We start from the raw sequence: 18,302 nt of genomic DNA on the forward strand, positions 1-18,302 counted from the left end.
TTGAATTTCGGCTGACGTGCTGCTGCCTTCTCCCAGCAGCCGAAAAGCCGGCTGTCAGCAGAGGTATGACGTCACAGCGCGGGAAGGCGTGATACGTCATCAATATCTCAACCAATCAGGGGCTTGGATCTCAGCTGACAACAGCACAGCAGCCGATTCCGACCAGGCCTTTTGACGCGAATTTGGGTTTGGACGAGTCCATACCGCGATAAAGGGGAAGCAGTTAGACTGGACTCGTCCAAACAGGGACCGGATGGCGGGGCTTCCAGTTTGGGCGAGTCCATTCTTCCGATTTATACTATTTCACTTACTCTGCGTCAATAGTTCGTTTTATAAGTGTGATAATGAAAGTTATGTAACTGCACATACTCTGAGCAACAAGGTCTGTATTTCCGCTCACTAAGTAACAAAATACATCAGGAAAACCTTCCCTGGACAGTCTTACGGGCATTGTACAGCTTACAGCACGATGATTTTTGACAAGCTTCGAGACAGCTTCGACTCGACAAAATAGCGAGAGAAAGCTATAACCATAGGAAATCGAACGAGTAAGTGAAAACGCGATACAGCTTCATACAAAAATCCATACCAGTAGTCAATAGCAAACGAAGTGCGTACCATGGGCCATGGGCCAATAGATGGATAGCCAAAAACACCGAGGGAAACGTTCGACAAATTGCCAGTTCCCTTACAGCTGTTGGAGCAGGCCTAAGAGAAAACGGACAGAGAAGACAGCTTATTTCGTGAGTTCCTAACGTCTACTGCAGATCGGTCCTCACCTTTCGTTTTCACACAAGAATAAACCACTTAAGCACCAGTGCCCCTCAACGTTCCAGAGACAACACACTGCACTGGGAAACACCATGAGACACCAATTCTGCACCGCATCTTTTATGCCTCCTCATGTCAGGACTTTAACGATGACCTAACTGGCAAGCTCGTCTTGACTTACGCAACTCCAATCCCTTCCCCCGAAACAGCAAATAGCGACGCGTCATAACAAGGACATGCCAGGGGAGATGACAGTACATATGGCAGCTGCATCACAGCAACAGATTTCACGAAAATCCAACTTGAGTTACAAACACTAATAGGCCCTTCCGACGAAACGGATAGAGGGCCAGAGAGGTCGAGAAACGGGAATGAAAGTCGGCTTGAAATAGAGCCATCGGCAACCCGCCGGGCTCGGTGACTGACGGTGGCGACATCTGTACCTGAAAGGTGGCGCCATCTGCCGTATCAACGGTAGCGCCATCTGTGCGAAGCCGAGTTACACAGCGGGCGGCGCAAGCTGCTGGAGGTCGCGCGCCAGCCCCGGTGGCGCCATCTGGAGCGGAGTACGCTCCGCCTTGTTCTGCAGGTCCACCCGCGCGCCGGACTGCACCAGAAGGCGCGCCACCTCCGCCTGCGGACATCGAAAAACCGGTAACAGCCAGACGGACGGTACTTTTTAACGGACAGTGTTCAAGTCGCGCTTAGATCTGAGATGTAGTTGCATGGAAAAAATGTTTAGATGTGAGATCCCTGAGCTAAATAACCTCCACTTTAGTATAATTACCAAAATACTCTACTAAACATTGAGGCTCATTTACTTCCCAGTTTTACTACTGAGTCACTCTCATTCCCATTGTAGTATCTTTTTCTCCTTAGAATCGCGGCTAAGTCACTTCTCAAGCACCTGAAGCAATCACCTCATACATAACCCCTTCCCACGTTTCACTCCCGTCTGTAGTCCGTACCTGTTGATCCTCGCAGGCCAGGTGTAGCGGCGTGTTGCCGGTCCTGTCGGCAGCGTTCACATCCAGCTGGTTGCTGTACTGTAGCAGCAGGTTCACACAGTCCACGTTACCACGTGAGGCGGCCCGGTGTAGCGCAGTGCTACCGTACTTGTCTGCTGAGTTGAGATCGGCGTGGCTGCGGAGCAGAGCGTCCAGAATCTGACGAGAGGGAGGGTGGGGTGTTATAGGGGTGTGGACGCAGCTGGGGGTTAGGAGATATAAGGAATATAAGAGCGTCGAGGAGAAAAAGAAAATATGAAATAGGGAAGAGGAGGGAGCGAGGGAGGTAGGGGAAAGGGACAAGGAGAGAGAAGACAAAGAGTACATGGAGAGCTGGTCGGCCTGTCCTTTCCGGCGGGCTCGGTCACTCTCAGTCACCCTGTCGAAATGCTTGTCCAGTGCTATTATGACCAATAATTCTGACCAGAATATGCTATTACGCTATACCTACGTTATAACAGCTAGAGCACTGAAAAAATGAAAAAAAGAAGGTACGGATGACACTACAAACAAGCGCCACCTTGAACTAAGTAAGTGTTATCGCTGTCCGTGTCTCTGAGTCTGAACCCACCTCCTTGTGGTTTTTGGACGCCGCGTACATGATGGCCGACTGTCCGGTGTGCGTTACGTGGTTGACATTGGCACCGCGCGCGATCAGCAGGCGAACGATGGCGGCCCGCCCGGCCGAGGCGCCGATCAGCAGCGGCGTCCAGCCCGACTGCGGGGGTAGAAAGAGCGTCAGGGGTTAGTGCCTCGGTACAGGTCAATAGCAGAGGTCAGTGCCCGACTGCGGGGGTAGAAAGAGCGTCAGAGGTTAGCGCCTCGGTACAGGCCAATGGCAGAGGTCAGTGCCCGACTGCGGGGGTAGAAGACAGAGGTGAGAGGTTAGTGCCTCGGTACAGGCCAATGGCAGAGGTCAGTGCCCGACTGCGGGGGTAGAAACAGCGTCAGAGGTTAGTGCCTCGGTACAGGCCAATGGCAGAGGTCAGTGCCCGACTGCGGGGGTAGAAAGAGCGTCAGAGGTTAGTGCCTCGGTACCGGTCAATGGCAGAGGTCAGTGCCCGACTGAAGGGACTGAAGGGGTAGAAAGAGCGTCAGAGGTTAGTGCCTCGGTACAGGTCAATAGCAGAGGTCAGTGCCCGACTGCGGGGGTAGAAAGAGCGTCAGAGGTTAGGGCCTCGGTACAGGTCAATAGCAGAGGTCAGTGCCCTACTGCGGGGGTAGAAGTCAGAGGTGAGAGGTTAGTGCCTCGGTACAGGCCAATGGCAGAGGTCAGTGCCCGACTGCGGGGGTAGAAACAGCGTCAGAGGTTAGCGCCTCGGTACCGGTCAATGGCAGAGGTCAGTGCCCGACTGAAGGGACTGAAGGGGTAGAAAGAGCGTCAGAGGTTAGTGCCTCGGTACAGGTCAATAGCAGAGGTCAGTGCCCGACTGCGGGGGTAGAAAGAGCGTCAGAGGTTAGCGCCTCGGTACAGGTCAATGGCAGAGGTCAGTGCCCGACTGCGGGGGGAGATGACAGAGGTGAGAGGTTAGTGCCTCGGTACAGGTCATGGGTTACATGTCAAGGTCAGAGGTCAGTGTCATTGGCCGACTGCGGGGTACAGAGGAGGTGTCAGAGGTTGGTGTCGGCAGTGGTGGATAATTGTGCCGAGTTGGGGTAGCAAGAGCTTTCCCAATTCCACGCCGGCTTGGCTTTGGAGCCGCAACAGACGGCGGAGGTCAAGGTTACCGCTAGGCGCTAGGGCGGCGGCGGATTTGCTGCGCGGGTACAACTTTAGCTCGGCAAATTATCCACCCCTGGTCATCATTCATGGCTTATAGTCACCACATCAGTCACACCAAAACATGCAAACAAAACAAGCAAAACCAAAACATATCACGGCAAAACATGATAACAGCAGATCAGCGAGGAAACTAGAGCATCGGTCCAATTACATACATTATTCAAAACTCATCTGCCTTCTTGTTCGTTTATAAGGGTTTTACAGCGCGTCGACTACGGTGGTTATTTTTCACTCAGCCTTCTTCCCATCCTGTTTCCCCATCCATTTTCTCCTACACTAAAATTACCTTCTACGGTCTACCCCTCCTCCCACACCTTCCCTCCATCTTTTCCCAACACGTCCATTCACGGTCCACCGACCACCCCCAGGCCACTCCCTATACCATCTGTCCACTCACATCATCCACGGGGTCCACGGGAGATCCATGTTCCAGTAGCAGCTCCACGATGTCACTGTGGCCGCCACTCACAGCCCAGTGGATGGGCAGCCGAGCCGACTGGTCAACAGAGAGCAGAGAAAGCGGTTGGAGGGTCACAGGGGTTACGGGTTGGAGGGAGGGGTTGGAGGGTTACAGGGGTTATGGGTTTATATAGGGAGGGGTTGGATGGTTACAGGGCTTATGGGTTTAAACAGGGAGGGTTAGAAGGGTTACAGGGGTTACGGGATAGAGGGAGGGTTTGGAGGGTTACAAGCAGTAATGCATGATAAATCGATGATGAAAAATTGGGGCACACCGCACAAGACATATGCACCTAACTGACTGTTTCTCTGGTAGCTGTGAACTCAATAAGCAGCATAAGCGTATGTTTTGTCTGGTACAATATTGAGTCTTTTCGTCCCTAGAGTTTCATCATGCGATGGTAAAATTATGTGGAGTATGGCGTCTTCAACTTTCAAGGGGTTTGTCAGCTTCAGGTGAACCTCAAGTAACATAAGCAATTAGCAAAACCAAGCTTCAATTACAAATATCAAAAAGCACTCTACTCAGTAATATCAAATATGTGGCAAAATTTCGCCAACTGCCCAACTTCACCAACTGTCTGTCCCTTACTGCTGTCTAATTCAATTCTCACTCTGGCTCTGCTGCTATCCAGCTCATCACATAACCACAGCTTAGAGCTCAGCAATCAACAGCTGTGCTTACCTCATCCTGTTTGGTGGGATATTTGTTATTTTTCAGAACCAGCTCCTTCACTCTGTCACACTTGCCCTCGTAGGCCAGCTGACAAATGTCCTCCTTGCTCACGTCCATCTGGATTCTGGAACATAGAGGATTATCCCTGACTCCTGAGTGAAAGATAAGGATACCTTTCTTTTCCTAGTAAGTTTCATTTGAAAATGACCACAAAACATGGATCGGCTACAGCCAATTTGTCACTTGAATGTTTGGCTTTTTGCTGAAATCCTTGGGACTTAAAGGGACCCTCCCACTTTCAAAAAAGTTTATGAATTGGCATGAAAGTGATGTCGCTCGGTTCAGAAAGAGCGAAAACGAATATCTACCAAATTTCACTGAAAAATATTCACTGGTTTTCAAGATATTATACTTTTACTTTTGTTTACTTTTTGGGATCTCCGCTGTTCCTAGCGACTTCATTTGGAAGCAATAGTTTGGCAGCTGAAAGTGCGGCACTTGTTGCGCGCAAAGCAGCATACACCACCGCGTGCTACAAAACGTTTAAGTCAAACATTTAAAAATCGTTAGATATCTGCGCTGACGTCACACATTCAGAGGGGTATTCCTATGCATTAGCCCCTCTGAATCAAAATGCTGCAATTTTGAAATTCAATATTTCCGATTTAAGGCATTTCTCGATGTTGTGAGTGCCGAAACCGGTAATTGTGAGCCAGGGACCCCATTTTGGCTATCTCAACTCAAATCGAATGTTAAGGTGGGAGGGTCCCTTTAATCTCTATGTCTCAGTGGGATGGGCAGGGGAATGGGGACCCAGCCAAGCGAGTTAACCATAAACCAGGTGAGCAATGTTTAGGTCTTGTTTCTTGTGAACTGGTGCAGCTTTGTTACCCTACCTGGTATGCTTAACGAAGTAGATGTTTACCAAAGTATAAAGGAAAGAGGCAGAGGGAGCAGGCTGCTCATGGGATGCTGCCTCTTCTCAGTAGTGCCTACGTCCGACAATCTACATGTTTACCATATCTGTTTCCGGAGGTATTGGTATTGGTATGTCTTGTCAACCCTGTTGCCATGACTTGCAGACTGAACTGGACCCTGCATCAGTTCTCTGCTCCGCAGGGTGGCTGAGAATGGGCGGATGGAGACTCACAGGCCCCAGTGAGCCATGTTGGTACAGGCTGGTGCAGATTTGTAACTCTAGCTGGTTTGCCCTGTCAACCCTGTTGCCATTATTTTCAGACTGGACTGGACACTGCATGGACACTGCATCAGTTCTCTGCTCCACAGGGTGGCTGAGAATGGGCGAATGGAGACTCCCAAGTCCCAGGCCAGGCCCCAGGTTATGTTACGTCACACGCAATGTTGCATGGACTTGGACACTCATCAGCTCTATCAAAAACCAGGAATAGGTACACAAGCAGTGTAACAAAAAATGCATTCAATTAGAAATTAAAATGCAGAGCAAATGGCAAATCAGAGGGCTGTTCACGGGCCCTGTGTGCGGTCGGACCGCACACAGTCTCGAAGCTCCGCCCACCGCGTCCCTACGTCAGCTTTCCGTCACCGCACACAGCGATTGCTGTGGCTGGTCGGGACTGGCCACAGCGGACCGTCCACCGCACGCAGCCGTGACGTCAGAGCCGCCTACCCATCCCCTACCCCCACGCCTGCTGGACGCACCGCACACACCGCACGCAGCAGTGTGCGGTGCCTGTGAACACCCCTCAGCAGACCATTAGAAAGATCAACATTCTGAAGCATAGGCGGCGGAACGATTTGAGACAAGGGGGGGGGGGCACCAGCTCAAGGAGCCAAACCTAGGGTACCCCCAAATCCTGTTTTCTCATCGGATTTAGGCCACTTGTTTTTCGTCACAGCCCTGACACGATGATTTTTTATTTTTTCTATTCTTTTTTTTTACTAAACGAAAATGGCAGAACACCCCCGTATGTGTGGTTAACTTTAAGCTGATCCTCAAGTACCGATGTGTTTGTCTCTTCCTTATTCTCGTTTGATAAATTCCATTAACCCTCGCCCGACGAGGGGGGTTGATGCAACCCCCCTAAAGTTTTTCGTAAATAACGTAAAAACGGCGGCGCGTAGCGCCGCCAAATTTGGCATACCCTCTGGGGCAACATTTTCGCACCTTTCCTGAAAATTTGAAGTCCCAGTCTTTTCAGGTCAGGTCACCAGGTCACAAAAACCGGTACAAGGTCAGGGGAAAATTGGACTAGCTTAGCGGCAACTGAATTCCAAAGTTCACTAAAATTGGTAACAAAGTATACCATTCGATGCGCTCTGACGTCCTGAGTTCACTGGTGCTTTTATTTTTGCTCTATCTTTGCTAGGTAAAAAGTTATAAGCGAAAAACTTTTAACATGTTTAAGCAAAATTTTTGCATTCATACCCCCCAAACCCCCTAAATATTGACTTAGAGTCACCAAACTTTCCCAGGGGCGAGATCTCCTATGGACCCACCTACCCTGTAAATTTGTCGTTTCTAAGTGCCATAGGAGCCAATCGCGAGGGGGTCGTACCAACCCTCCCCCCCTCGCCGTCCGTGTTATGGAAAAGGCCCTCGCCTGGCGAGGGTTAATCCTACATGTATCAAATTACCAAGAAGCCATTGCAGTACTAATCAGTGGCGAATCCCAGGGGGGAGGTCACATGGGTCATGACTTTGGGCCTGGGGTCACCACATGCCTGCCAGGAGCACCACAGGCCTGACAGCCGACAGGGGCACCACAGGCCCGCCAGGGGTACCACAGGCCTAGCAGGGGCACCACGGGTCTGTCAGTGGCACCACAGGCCTGTCAGGAGCACCATCGGCCTAGCAAAAGCACTACAGGTCTTCCAGGGGCACCACAGACCTGCCACGGGCACCAGAGGCCGGCCAGGGGTACTATCGGCTTCGCAGGGGAACCACCAGCCTCGCAAGGGCACCATGGGCCTGTCAAGGGCACCACAATCCTGTCGTTGGCACTTTAAGATTGTCAGGGGCACCACAAACCTGTCAAGGGCACCTGCGTTCTAACAGGGGCACCACAGGCTCGCCAGGGGCACCACAGACCTGCCAAGGCCCAGGGACACCACAGGCCTAGCAAGGACACCACAGGCCTGTCAGGGGCACCACGGGCCTGTCAGGGCCCATGGGCACCTAAGTCATGTGCAGGGCCCACCGTGGGCTTGTCATGGGGCAGGGTAGGTAGGTACCACAATCTTTCCAGGGGCACCAGCGGCCTAGCAGGGGCACCAGTCATCACACGACTAACCAAAAATAAAGAAAATAGAAAACTGAAAATAGGGCACCACCAAAATTAAGTGGCCGAAATCCGTTGAGGTTTTCATTTTGGGTATAGGTAGGGGCACCACTTCGATTCATGACCCTTCCCTTGGAGTTTTCCCGAATCCGCTCCTGGTACTAATACATCAAATTTAAGAGGGGCACCTTGCTATTGGTGCCCCCCTTGCAAAATTAAAGGGGGGCACGGTGCCCCGGTGTTAACCTGTGTTGCCTGGACGCGCCCCTGTTTGCCTGGTGCCTGGGCGCGCCCCTGTTTATCTCCCTCATATCCTGCACGATACGGAATTCCGACCGGTTTCCCTTCGCTACAAGTACGACCGGCGAATTCCACTCACACGGCTCACCCACCGCGATCACCCCGCTGGCCTGCAGCTTCCCCAGCTGATCACGGAGAGGCTGCTCTTTCGCCAGAGGTACCGGGTACGGCTTTGAAAACTTTGGCCTGGTCCCCGGCTCTAACTCTAGCTCAACGTCGCCTCCCTGATAGCATCCTATATCGGCATAACTGGTGGAAAAAAACGTCGGGAAACGACTGCAGCAATGAACCAAGCTTTTCCCTAGCCGGACCGGCGAACTCACTCCCCACATTGAACTTGTCCAAAACCTCCTCCGATGACAGACCGAGAAACTGATTGTCACTGCTGGACACCGCATTTATCTCGTGTTCATCCTCGTCAGAGAACGCGACCGACTCGGTGACACCTGCGCCATCTAAAGGCTGCAGGTACCCCACAACGTCTCGCCTACGCAAAGTGACGAATCGGTCAGACCGGTTCCGAATGGTGAGCGGTATCTGTCGCGCTGTGTACGGCTTCACCAGACTGTCTGTGATCTCAATATCACCTGAACGCTGTCCCGTCAACACATAGCACGCATCCGACGAGAGAACACAGTTCGTTTTTACACACACACAAGACACGGATCTGGGAGGGACTCTGATCGGCTTCTGAAGCTTCAACTTAAATTGACCCGACACGTCAGAACAATCGAGTACAGCTCTATTCAACGCATCTGAAGTTCGTGAAACCAGTGGTGCAGCGAACGGTGTAGAATGTCTGTAGACATACCGAAGTGTTGTTTTGTCGTTGTTTTTGTTTGTCGTTGTTTTCTTTTTCATTTCATTGGAGGAGGAAATGTTAACCTGTGTTGCCTGGACGCGCCCCTGTTTGCCTGGTGCCTGGGCGCGCCCCTGTTTGCCTGGGGCATCTGGCCGGCCAGGGTCGGCCGGCCGGGTGCTCTCGACTGAAATACAGTTACCCGTTGGTCTCGGAACGGAGCGTTTGGCGTGACACCCGGTGCCCCCCCCCCCCCGTTCCGCCGCCTATGTTCTGAAGAAGATGCAAGCCAAGTTGTATTAACGTAATTTCCATCGTAATCAAAGATGTAAACGAAAAAGCATTTAGTTTTTTCCACTGTAATTCCATTCTTTTACTGATGAATCCCCAGTTAATCCAAATGAATCCACTCAAACATACATAAATTGAGAAGGGGATTCAGAATTCAGATTGACAATAGAAAACAAAACTGCATTACAATGATTCCTGAGATTCCTCTTGAATGGCTCTCTTCAGTTATTCTTCAAATCAACTAAAAGCCTAACATGGGTTGATTCTAAACTTACCTTTTGAAAAATTTTCTGTGGCGATCGCGATGATGATGTCTTCCACGCTATCGCGGCTTAGATTTCCAAGAAAATTCAGAAACACCACTCCACTCAATTGATTTTGCTCAGTCACTGGACGACAGTGCCAGGCTGTAGCAATGTTCGAAAATTAGGCGCCATCGCCTAGTTTGTCTACGTTGCCTAGCAACCTGCGCAGTACTAAAGAGATTCCAGCAGGTTGCTAGGTAATTTCTTTCTATTTCTAAAATACAGCTCAAAAACGAACAATAATATTTGTCAAAGTGCGCTGAATACTACAGCAAACTCAAATGAAGACATTCGATGACGGCTAGTAATTTATCATGCTATTGAAGGAACAGGATGTAACAGTACAAATGGCGAATGAATAAACGTTTTACACGACAATAAAAAAAACGAACTTTTTGCTAAAATGTCTTTTAATTTCTTCTTTGAATATTTCTAGAAGTAATGGGCGAGTACTGAAGTGGCTCAAGCTCATTATCACGATCGACCTCGTCTTCCTCCCCTTTGCCACCGCCCAGCACAATGCCCATTCACCACGCCGCCGACAGTACGCACAATCATTCCAAATCGGCAAACATGACGAATTCAGTGAGGTTAAGCGCTTGTAGTCGAGCCCAAACATATGTAGTAGGTACCGTGCAACAGAAAATAAGAATGTCGATATTGACGCAATGTCTACCTCAGAAACACCCGATCTCTCATTTCACCCATCACGTGACCCGCACCCACACAATCTCATAATACCTCCCCACGTTTCCTTCCATTCCGTCTACCTTCAGATTTCTTCCCCAGACGCGGTTAACCTCCGAAAACACCGTTCTAAAACCAGCCTTTTGGAGCCTCCGAAACACACCATACACACGTTTCAGCACTATGGGCGTCATTGGCATAGGCAGGTGGACCTCCATGCCGATCTGCAGCACATCCTGCAGCTCCTCCGCCTCTGTCTCAAGCCACTCCCACTCCCCGCCCTCGATGTCCACCTTCAGGTAGGCGATGAGGGAAGTCAGGTGCCCCAGTTGAGCGCGCAGATCCCGCAGCGTTGCGAGCTTCCAACCGCGTGCGTTGACTCGCGTCGAACCACCGAGACCGATGGAATGAAACACCGCACCGTGAGTTTCTTTCGGGGTTCTCGAATCGCTCAAACTCGGATCGAAAGTGTGTACTTCACAGCCGAGCTGACGCTTCACGTCGCGCTCAAAACTCCACTCGTCTCGACTCCCAAACGAATAGACGAGACAGGGCAGCGCTGGGGGCTCGTCTAAACAAATGAACTTGTTTCCGTCGATGGAGCCCGCAGTGTCCTCGCTGAACGTCTGCCCTCCAAACATGGTGAGACGGCGACACCAGTACTGGGGGAGCTCGATAAATGAGAAGAGCGCAGCCGCCATGACTGCCGGGTCGTCGCTTGGAGGCGGGAGGAGGTGTTTCTCTGTAGTGACGGTGAGCTGCGGTGGGGGTGATTCCAGGCGAGGGCAGATGGACTGACGCATCAACCACGTGCTGGGGGAGACAGACAAACAGGGTTAGGGACCCGTCTTACCTATGTCCTTCACATATTTAACTCAACCAACAATAGACACTAACTATAAGACCTTCGTACATCCGATCATTTAATATTTATCGCCATGAGATCAGCGATAAACGGAAAAGGTAAACGGAGGTAAGTGGAAGTTCCCGAAACAACGGACAGTTGGCGTCTTATTTCATAAACCGTTTAAAAATAAAACATTCACTTTCAATTATGTCTTATAGGTATATGCTTATATCAAAACACGTGACCGTTTACAAGCTAAATGCGTATTACCAGCTCACTCCTTGAGCCTTATCCTTACCAACTCCAGAGAGACCAGAGAAGAACGAGCAAGAGACATCCGACTTTGAAACGGGCCACCATACGGTCATACGTAAACATTGTTACCAGCGCTGGAGTCAGTTTCCCGTCACCTGTGAAAGACGGCACCAATTTCACCGCTAGTTAGCTTGCAAAAAAAAGACGTTTATACACGGGTAGACGGTTCATTCATAAATTGTTAGTATCGACGATGCCGGTGCGCGAGAAAAATAGGTAGCAAGACCGACCAACACTATAATAGTTTCTGATATTATCAGCCTTTTAGATCCCAACAAAAGGTCAATTTGAAAAAAGATCAAGGTGACTGATAGTCGACCAACCAATGGAATGGTAATTAACTGTTTAAAGGCGGCAATCTCGATCATCAGCAGACGCTTTGACCAAAGAGGCATACAAACACTTTGGGTGAAAATAGGCAATAGCGATAGCTTAGGAGGCATAAAAACAGGCAATGGCTACAGAAGGCATCACTCAGGCTGAAACTCTAAACGGTCAATGAAGTTTGATTTTAATTTGCGAAAGACGGGTCATGATTAGAGGGGTCGGACGTGTTTGAAGGGGCTCTAGTATTTTGTCATTTTTTACCGTAACTAGATTGTGTCACGAGCTGAAAATAATATAGCGTGGTTAGGAATTTAACGTAGAATGTTTAACTGTAATTTATAAAGTTTAATGTTGTGTAACTTGCCAGATATAAGCGTTTGAAAATGGTAAAATTTTGAACTTTAGTTAAAAAAAAAACATTGTTGTTTGGACTGCTGATCCACGCTTGATTTTTGCCAAAAAGGCTCGTGGATATTAACAACGCGTAACTGCGACTAAAAGCTCCCACGAAATTAAAGCCGGCAATATCGTATTGATATTGCCGTATGGATATATCCATATATGTCGTATCACTGGCGGATCCAGGCTTGCGTTTTGGGGGGGCCAACTCATGCTGGAGCCAAACCTAGGGTACCCCCAAATCCTGTTTTCTCATCGGATTTAGGCCACTTATTTTTCGTCACAGCCCCGACACTATGATTTTTTTTTAACTAGAAAGAAAAATATATAAATGGTAGCCCACCCGACCCATGCCTTTATATTACTTTGTAAGCACTTACCATTGCTTTTGTCGACCAGTTAACCCGCTTCGAGTCAGTGCTTGGGTCCCTTTGCGGGCCGGGAGGTGGTAAAACACCCCCTGTCTAACTCGGCTCCTAGGCCACGCACTGATTGAACTATGCCTTTCATTATCGTTTGGGGGAGGGGGCAAACGGGCCACTTTAGACCTCTGGGAAGGTGGCATGGCCCTAAATGCCCCCTCCCTGGATCCGCCAGTGTAAGAGACCATTGGAGCTGCAGTTGGGTACCTCAGACGTCAGGGTACGCCCTCAGATGTATAGGACTCGCATGGAGACCTCTTATGCTATAGTGGACTGAAAGGACCCAAAGGAGCCTGTCAAGGGCTCCCGGAGATAGACGTGGGCCCTCAGGAGCCCGCCAGAGCCCCCAATAAGGGATAAGTGAGGCATACCAAGTGCCTGCAATTGCATATTGCATAAGCCATAACGCCTTTACAAATCAATATATTATGTATCAGTGGCAGATCCAAGGGGGGCCACATGGGTCATGACCCCCCTTGGTGCCCGGGGGCACCACAGGCGTGTCAGGGGCACCACCGGCCTAGCAGGGGCACCACCAGCCCGCCAGGGGCACCACAGGCCTAGCAAGTAGCAAGGGCACCACGGGCCTGTGAGGGGCCCCATAGGCTTGTCAGGGGCACCCCAGGTCTGTCAGGGACACCAGAGACCTGCCAGGGGCGCCGCCGGCCTCGCAGGGGCACCATGGGCCTGTCAAAGGGGCACCAGAGACCTAGTAGGGATACCACAGGCCTTACAGGGGCACCACCGGCCTTACAGGGGCACCACCGGCCTTACAGGGGCACCTTGGGCCTGTCAGGGGCATCACAGTCCTGTCAGGGCCCAGGGGCACCAGCGGCCTAGCAGGGGCACCACAGGCCTGCCAGGGGTACCACCGGTCTAGCAGGGGCACCACCGGCCTCGCAGGGGCACCATGGGCTTGTCAGGGGCCCCACCGGCCTCGCAGTGGCACCACCGGCCTCGCAGGGGCACCACCGGCCTCGCAGGCATCACGGCATCACGCAGGTCGCAGGGGCACCTTGGGCCTGTCGGGGGCATCACGGGCCTGTTGGGGGCACTTAAGGCTTGTCAGGGGCACCACAGTCCTGTCAGGTCCCAGGGGCATCAGCAGCCTAGCAGGGGCACCCTAGGCCCGCCAGAGGCACCACAGGCCTGTCAGGGGCACCTCAGGCTCCCGTGCTACCCCGCCCCCCCCCCCCCCCCCCGGATCCGCCAGTGATGCCACACCACGCGAAACACCGCCAACTGCCAGCTGCCACGCCATAAACACGTGCCAACAACAGTCTTTTTTTGAAGGTCGACTCCGCTCGCGCAACTTTTGACTGACCCTCACTGCTACCATATTGCTTCCATATTATGCTGTGGAAACTTTACTTCACCAAGTGGCTAAAAACCTCCATCAAGGTATATTTTCTTAGAAATTTTTCTGACGTTTTGGGGGGGGGCCAAACAGGCCACTTTAGGCCTTTGGGGGGGCCATGGCCCCCGTGGCCCCCCCCCCTGGATCCGCCAGTGTGTCGTATGGATATATATGAGCTGATTGCACCGAAGAAATCAACGGGAAGATGCGTTGAATTGCAACTGTATGAAGTCGGCCCATGAGAAGTAATCAAGTTTCTCTTGGGATTGCTATTGTCCGGATGGTGTAGCTTTCTTCGCTCTTCGTTTTGAATATTTGTTCGACATCTTTTACTCCAGTGCAAGATTATGCTCGGCCACTCTTTTCCAAGACTTCATTTAATAACTTGAACTCAAGCGCAATGACCCGGAGATTAACCAGCAAACATGTCACATACCCTTGCGGCGCATGCAGCCGGGGTGTCGGGAGCGGCTCAGTTCAATGCCACTAATGTAGCCGGTGGTTCCATGGCCGCTGCGCAGTCCTCAACCGGTCGAATTTGCTGCGACTCGCGAAGCTCCACACGGAATGGAGATGCACCACCTGCCAAAATACTCCTGTCGCCCAGCCCTGCGACCCGCAGCGTCCTACCTCCAACGGCGAGAACAGCCCACAGCCGCCTCGCGACGCCTCAACACCAGCCTCCTCGCCGTCACCGACACCGACCAGCCAGCCAGCGCGAGACGCCTCACCACCAGCCTCCTCGCCGTCACCGACACCGACCAGCCAGCCAGCGCGAGACGCCTCACCACCAGCCTCCTCGCCGTCACCGACACCGACCAGCCAGCGAGCGCGAGACGCCTCACCACCAGCCTCCTCGCCGTCACTGGTTCCGGTCAGCCAGCCACCTCACGACGCCAGAGACCAGCCGTCCACCCAGAGTCCTGCTGAGTGTGTCGCCTGCTCCATTCGCAGCCGCAGGAAGACAACCATCACCTGCGGCTCCTGTAGGCAACTATGGCATACTTCCTGCGCTAAGGTCCCTGCAAGGAAATCCCATCACCTCCCTGTTTGGCATTGTCCTGCATGCCTCGGCCGCGAGTCAGCCCAGCTCTCTGACGCTTTCAACGGAAGAGAGGTTCCAGACGCTGGCGTCGTCGAAGGACTGGCAACTCTAAGGAGAAGCACTAAACTAATCTCGCGAATACCTAAAGGCGTAAGGCCCCTGGTGGCCGATGCCCTATGCAGCGCCTTAGAGGATGCCCTTAAGCTACGCACAATCTGCGCGTGGTGGACCTTCCTGTCTTTCGCGTTCTTCGCGCTACGCACACCAGGAAAAGGCGATAATAATGTCAGTGCCGCAGCGAGCATCAGGCAGCAGCTCTCCAGCCCCAACCAAACCATGACACCAAACCTGCTTCCCGAACCACCAACAAATGACTCAGCACGAGAACATCAAAAGGCTGCCACTGACGCCCTGGCCCGTCGGATCCTCGGGAAATGTGCAGATGGCGACATCCGGGCGGCCCTAAGGCTACTGACCTCAGACGATACAGTTGCCGAGCCTGACGCCGAAGTAATCGCCGAGCTAATGCTGAAACACCCAGCAGCTCCCAAGGACGAGCTTCTGCCGCCACCGCCCGCCCCATCAGACCCAGGGCCGCTCACGGTGACGCCGGAGGAGGTGGAGGCCGCTATCAACTCGATGCCTCCGGGATCATCAGCAGGCCTAGACGGCATCAGGCCGCTACATCTACGCCAGCTTATATCCAGGGAGGCGGCTGAGAGCGGCCGCCGTCTTTTGCACTCTTTGACGGTACTCACCAACCTGGTGCTGGCCGGTGAGGTGCCGGATTGTGCCAGGGACGCCCTTTTCAGCGCCTCACTATGCGCACTCAGGAAGAAGAGCGGCGGATTGCGGCCCATTGCAGTCGGGAGCGTCTACCGACGCCTGCCATCCCGCATCGGAGCACGCTTCGTGGCAGACAGCCTTGGTGTCGAACTCCGTCCTGTCCAGCTCGGGGTAGGAACGCCCCTGGGCTGCGAGGCGGCGGTCCATGCAACGCGCAGTTTCATTGAAGCCAGCCGACAGTCAGCTGCTCCACACGTGCTGGTCAAACTTGACGTGTCAAATGCTTTTAACACGGTGCGGCGCGACGTCTTCTTGACCCGCATTAGGGAGCGATGTCCGGAGGTGTACTACCTAGCCTACCAGGCCTACAGCTCACCCAGCCCACTCATCATCGGAGGGCAGACCATCGCTTCGGCCTGCGGTGTCCAGCAAGGCGACCCGCTCGGACCGGCCGCGTTTGCTATCGCCATTGACTCCTGTGCCAGAGCAGTGTCAGCACCTCTGAACATCTGGTACTTGGACGATGCAACGCTGGCCGGTCCAGCCAGCGCGGTCGCTGCTGACATCGCAACACTTCCAACAGCGCTGGCAGCCGCTGGTCTCTCACTGAACGCGGCCAAGTGTGAGGTGGCCTTCATTGGCGCTGAAGATTCGGACCACCGCCACGCTGCCATCAGCGCCATCTGCTCTGCGCTGCCTGACGTCAAAGAGACTGAGCTCACAAACCTATCTCTGCTTGGCTCTCCCCTGACCGACGGCAGCATAGGAGCAGCAGGGGAGGCAGCCTCTGCTATGGTGCAACGCCTCTGCACCCGGCTGCGCGAGCTAGACAGCCACACTGCGGTGTTTTTCTTGGCGCACCACGTATCGGCACCGCGTCTGACGTACCTGCTGCGCTCCGCACCGGCGTTCAAAGCCCCACACGTACTCCAGGCTACTGACGAAATGGTGCGCAGCACACTAGAAGCTGTCTGCAACGTGGCCATAAACCCTGCGGCATGGGAGCAGGCGTCGCTTCCAGTGAAGTTCGGCGGCCTGGGCATCCAGTCAGTCGAGGCACTGGCGCTACCAGCGTACATTGCGTCGGTAAACGCAGCACGCCCCCTCATCCGTTCCATCTGTCCGAGTGTGACTGATGAACTCTCAGACACCTTGGAGACCGCAGTCAGCGCGTTCCTTCATCGCACAGGGGTGGACCGACAGCAGCTGCCGGACGATGAGCTGGTCAGTAGTCAGCGCGCGTGGGACACCGTCGCCTGTACGGTGGTCCAAAGTCGCCTACTGGTACCAGCCAACCAGATCGACCGAGCTCGGCTCATCGCCGCCGGCCAGCCGCACACAGCGGCCTGGATCCAGGCGGTGCCGGTGCCGAGTCTCGGGCTTCACCTCGACGACGAAACCGTCCGCGTCGCTGTGGCCCTGAGACTCGGCGCCCCGGTTTGCGAGCCGCATCGGTGCCGTCTGTGTGCGCGCCCCGTCACCCCGCTGGGACATCATGGCCTCTCCTGCCAGAAAAGTGCGGGTCGCCACTCGCGTCATGCCCACTTGAACGACGTGGTGCGCGCGCGCTCTCTCCGGCGCTGGCTTTCCCGCCATTCTGGAGCCAGTCGGCCTCGACCGGGGCGACGGCAGACGACCGGATGGCATCACCGTCTTCCCCTTCCGCGAGGGCAAGTGTCTGTCGTGGGACGCGACCTGCGTCGACACTTTCGCCGACCACATAGCGGTGGAGTCCGCACTGAAACCGGGTGCAGCTGCAAGGCAGGCCGAAGAGCGAAAGCGGCAGCGTTATGCGGACCTAGCCAGGAGGTATAGCTTTATTCCGGTGGCACTGGAGACAACCGGTGTCTATGGTCCGGCCGCCGCCGCTTTCGTCCAGGACCTGGGGAGACGCCTGGCAACCTGCACGGGTGAGCGTCGCGAGACGGAGTGGCTGCGACAGCGGCTGTCCGTGGCCATCGCTCGTGGCAACGCGGCCTCCGTCCTCGCCACCGCTCCCCAATCTGGCATAGAACAAGCAGGCCAAACCCGCAGGGCTGCCTCCACCGCTGGGAGCAACCCAGGGACGACGCGCCGGTGGCCGCGGAGCCACGCGGTAACGGCGGCTACGCCATCGGCTAGCTGTGCGCCTGAGGTCGAAACCAGCGGCAAGAGGAGCACAAGAGCCACGCCGCCCAAGGCAGATTCTCCGACTGAGATCAACCTGGGCAACTCGTGCTACCGGCGCGGCCTGGTCAACCTTGGGAACACGTGCTTCATGAACACCGTGCTACAGGCGCTGTTCCATTCAGATCAGCTGCGCGGCGAGGTGCTGGCGGCGCGGCCGTCCCCCTCCCGCCCGCACCTGGCGGCACTACAGCGAGTGTTCGCCTTCCTGGCGTTCTCGGAGCGGCCCGTCTACAGCCCGGGCGAGTTCCAGCGGACCGCTCTGCCGCCCTGTTTTGAGCGGGGCCGGCAGCACGACTG

The 18,302-nt window shown here is 53.7% G+C and overlaps 3 protein-coding genes across 4 annotated transcripts in view; 1 reads left to right on the plus strand and 2 right to left on the minus strand.

Moving 5' to 3' along the window:
* Window positions 1–369: 369 nt before the first annotated feature.
* LOC122371099 (26S proteasome non-ATPase regulatory subunit 10-like) lies at window positions 370–9,821 on the minus strand. Of its 2 annotated transcripts, none has more exons than XM_043347189.1 (6): window positions 9,622–9,821; window positions 4,706–4,820; window positions 3,959–4,057; window positions 2,350–2,496; window positions 1,740–1,937; window positions 370–1,405 (listed from the first exon to the last, which is right to left on the minus strand). In XM_043347189.1, exons 2-6 carry the CDS (start codon window positions 4,811–4,813, stop codon window positions 1,271–1,273), a joined length of 687 nt encoding a protein of 228 aa, XP_043203124.1. In that variant the 5' UTR covers window positions 4,814–4,820; window positions 9,622–9,821; the 3' UTR covers window positions 370–1,270. The 2 variants fall into 2 exon arrangements, with proteins under 2 accessions (XP_043203124.1, XP_043203125.1); XM_043347190.1 differs by lacking the exon at window positions 9,622–9,821 and adding an exon at window positions 5,715–5,818.
* Window positions 9,822–10,333: 512 nt separating this feature from the next.
* On the minus strand, window positions 10,334–11,590 carry LOC122371101 (methyltransferase-like protein 24). The gene is made up of 2 exons (XM_043347191.1): window positions 11,484–11,590; window positions 10,334–11,151 (listed from the first exon to the last, which is right to left on the minus strand). The coding sequence occupies exons 1-2, from the start codon at window positions 11,561–11,563 to the stop codon at window positions 10,359–10,361; spliced, it is 873 nt and encodes a 290-aa protein (XP_043203126.1). The 5' UTR covers window positions 11,564–11,590; the 3' UTR covers window positions 10,334–10,358.
* Window positions 11,591–14,572: 2,982 nt separating this feature from the next.
* The window catches only part of LOC122371098, a 5,222-nt gene continuing 1,492 nt past the window's right edge, over window positions 14,573–18,302 (plus strand). The window contains exons 1-4 of the mRNA XM_043347188.1: window positions 14,573–14,879; window positions 15,637–15,825; window positions 16,420–17,273; window positions 17,440–18,302. The exon at window positions 17,440–18,302 is cut by the window's right edge and continues 1,492 nt beyond it. Coding sequence (XP_043203123.1) covers window positions 14,573–14,879; window positions 15,637–15,825; window positions 16,420–17,273; window positions 17,440–18,302 — 2,213 coding nt within the window. The remainder of the gene's footprint in view (window positions 14,880–15,636; window positions 15,826–16,419; window positions 17,274–17,439) is intronic.

Source organism: Amphibalanus amphitrite, unplaced genomic scaffold (assembly GCF_019059575.1).
Source record: "Amphibalanus amphitrite isolate SeventyFive unplaced genomic scaffold, NRLGWU_Aamphi_draft 001205F_arrow, whole genome shotgun sequence".
In the NCBI taxonomy this organism is placed as follows: Eukaryota; Metazoa; Arthropoda; class Thecostraca; order Balanomorpha; family Balanidae; genus Amphibalanus; species Amphibalanus amphitrite.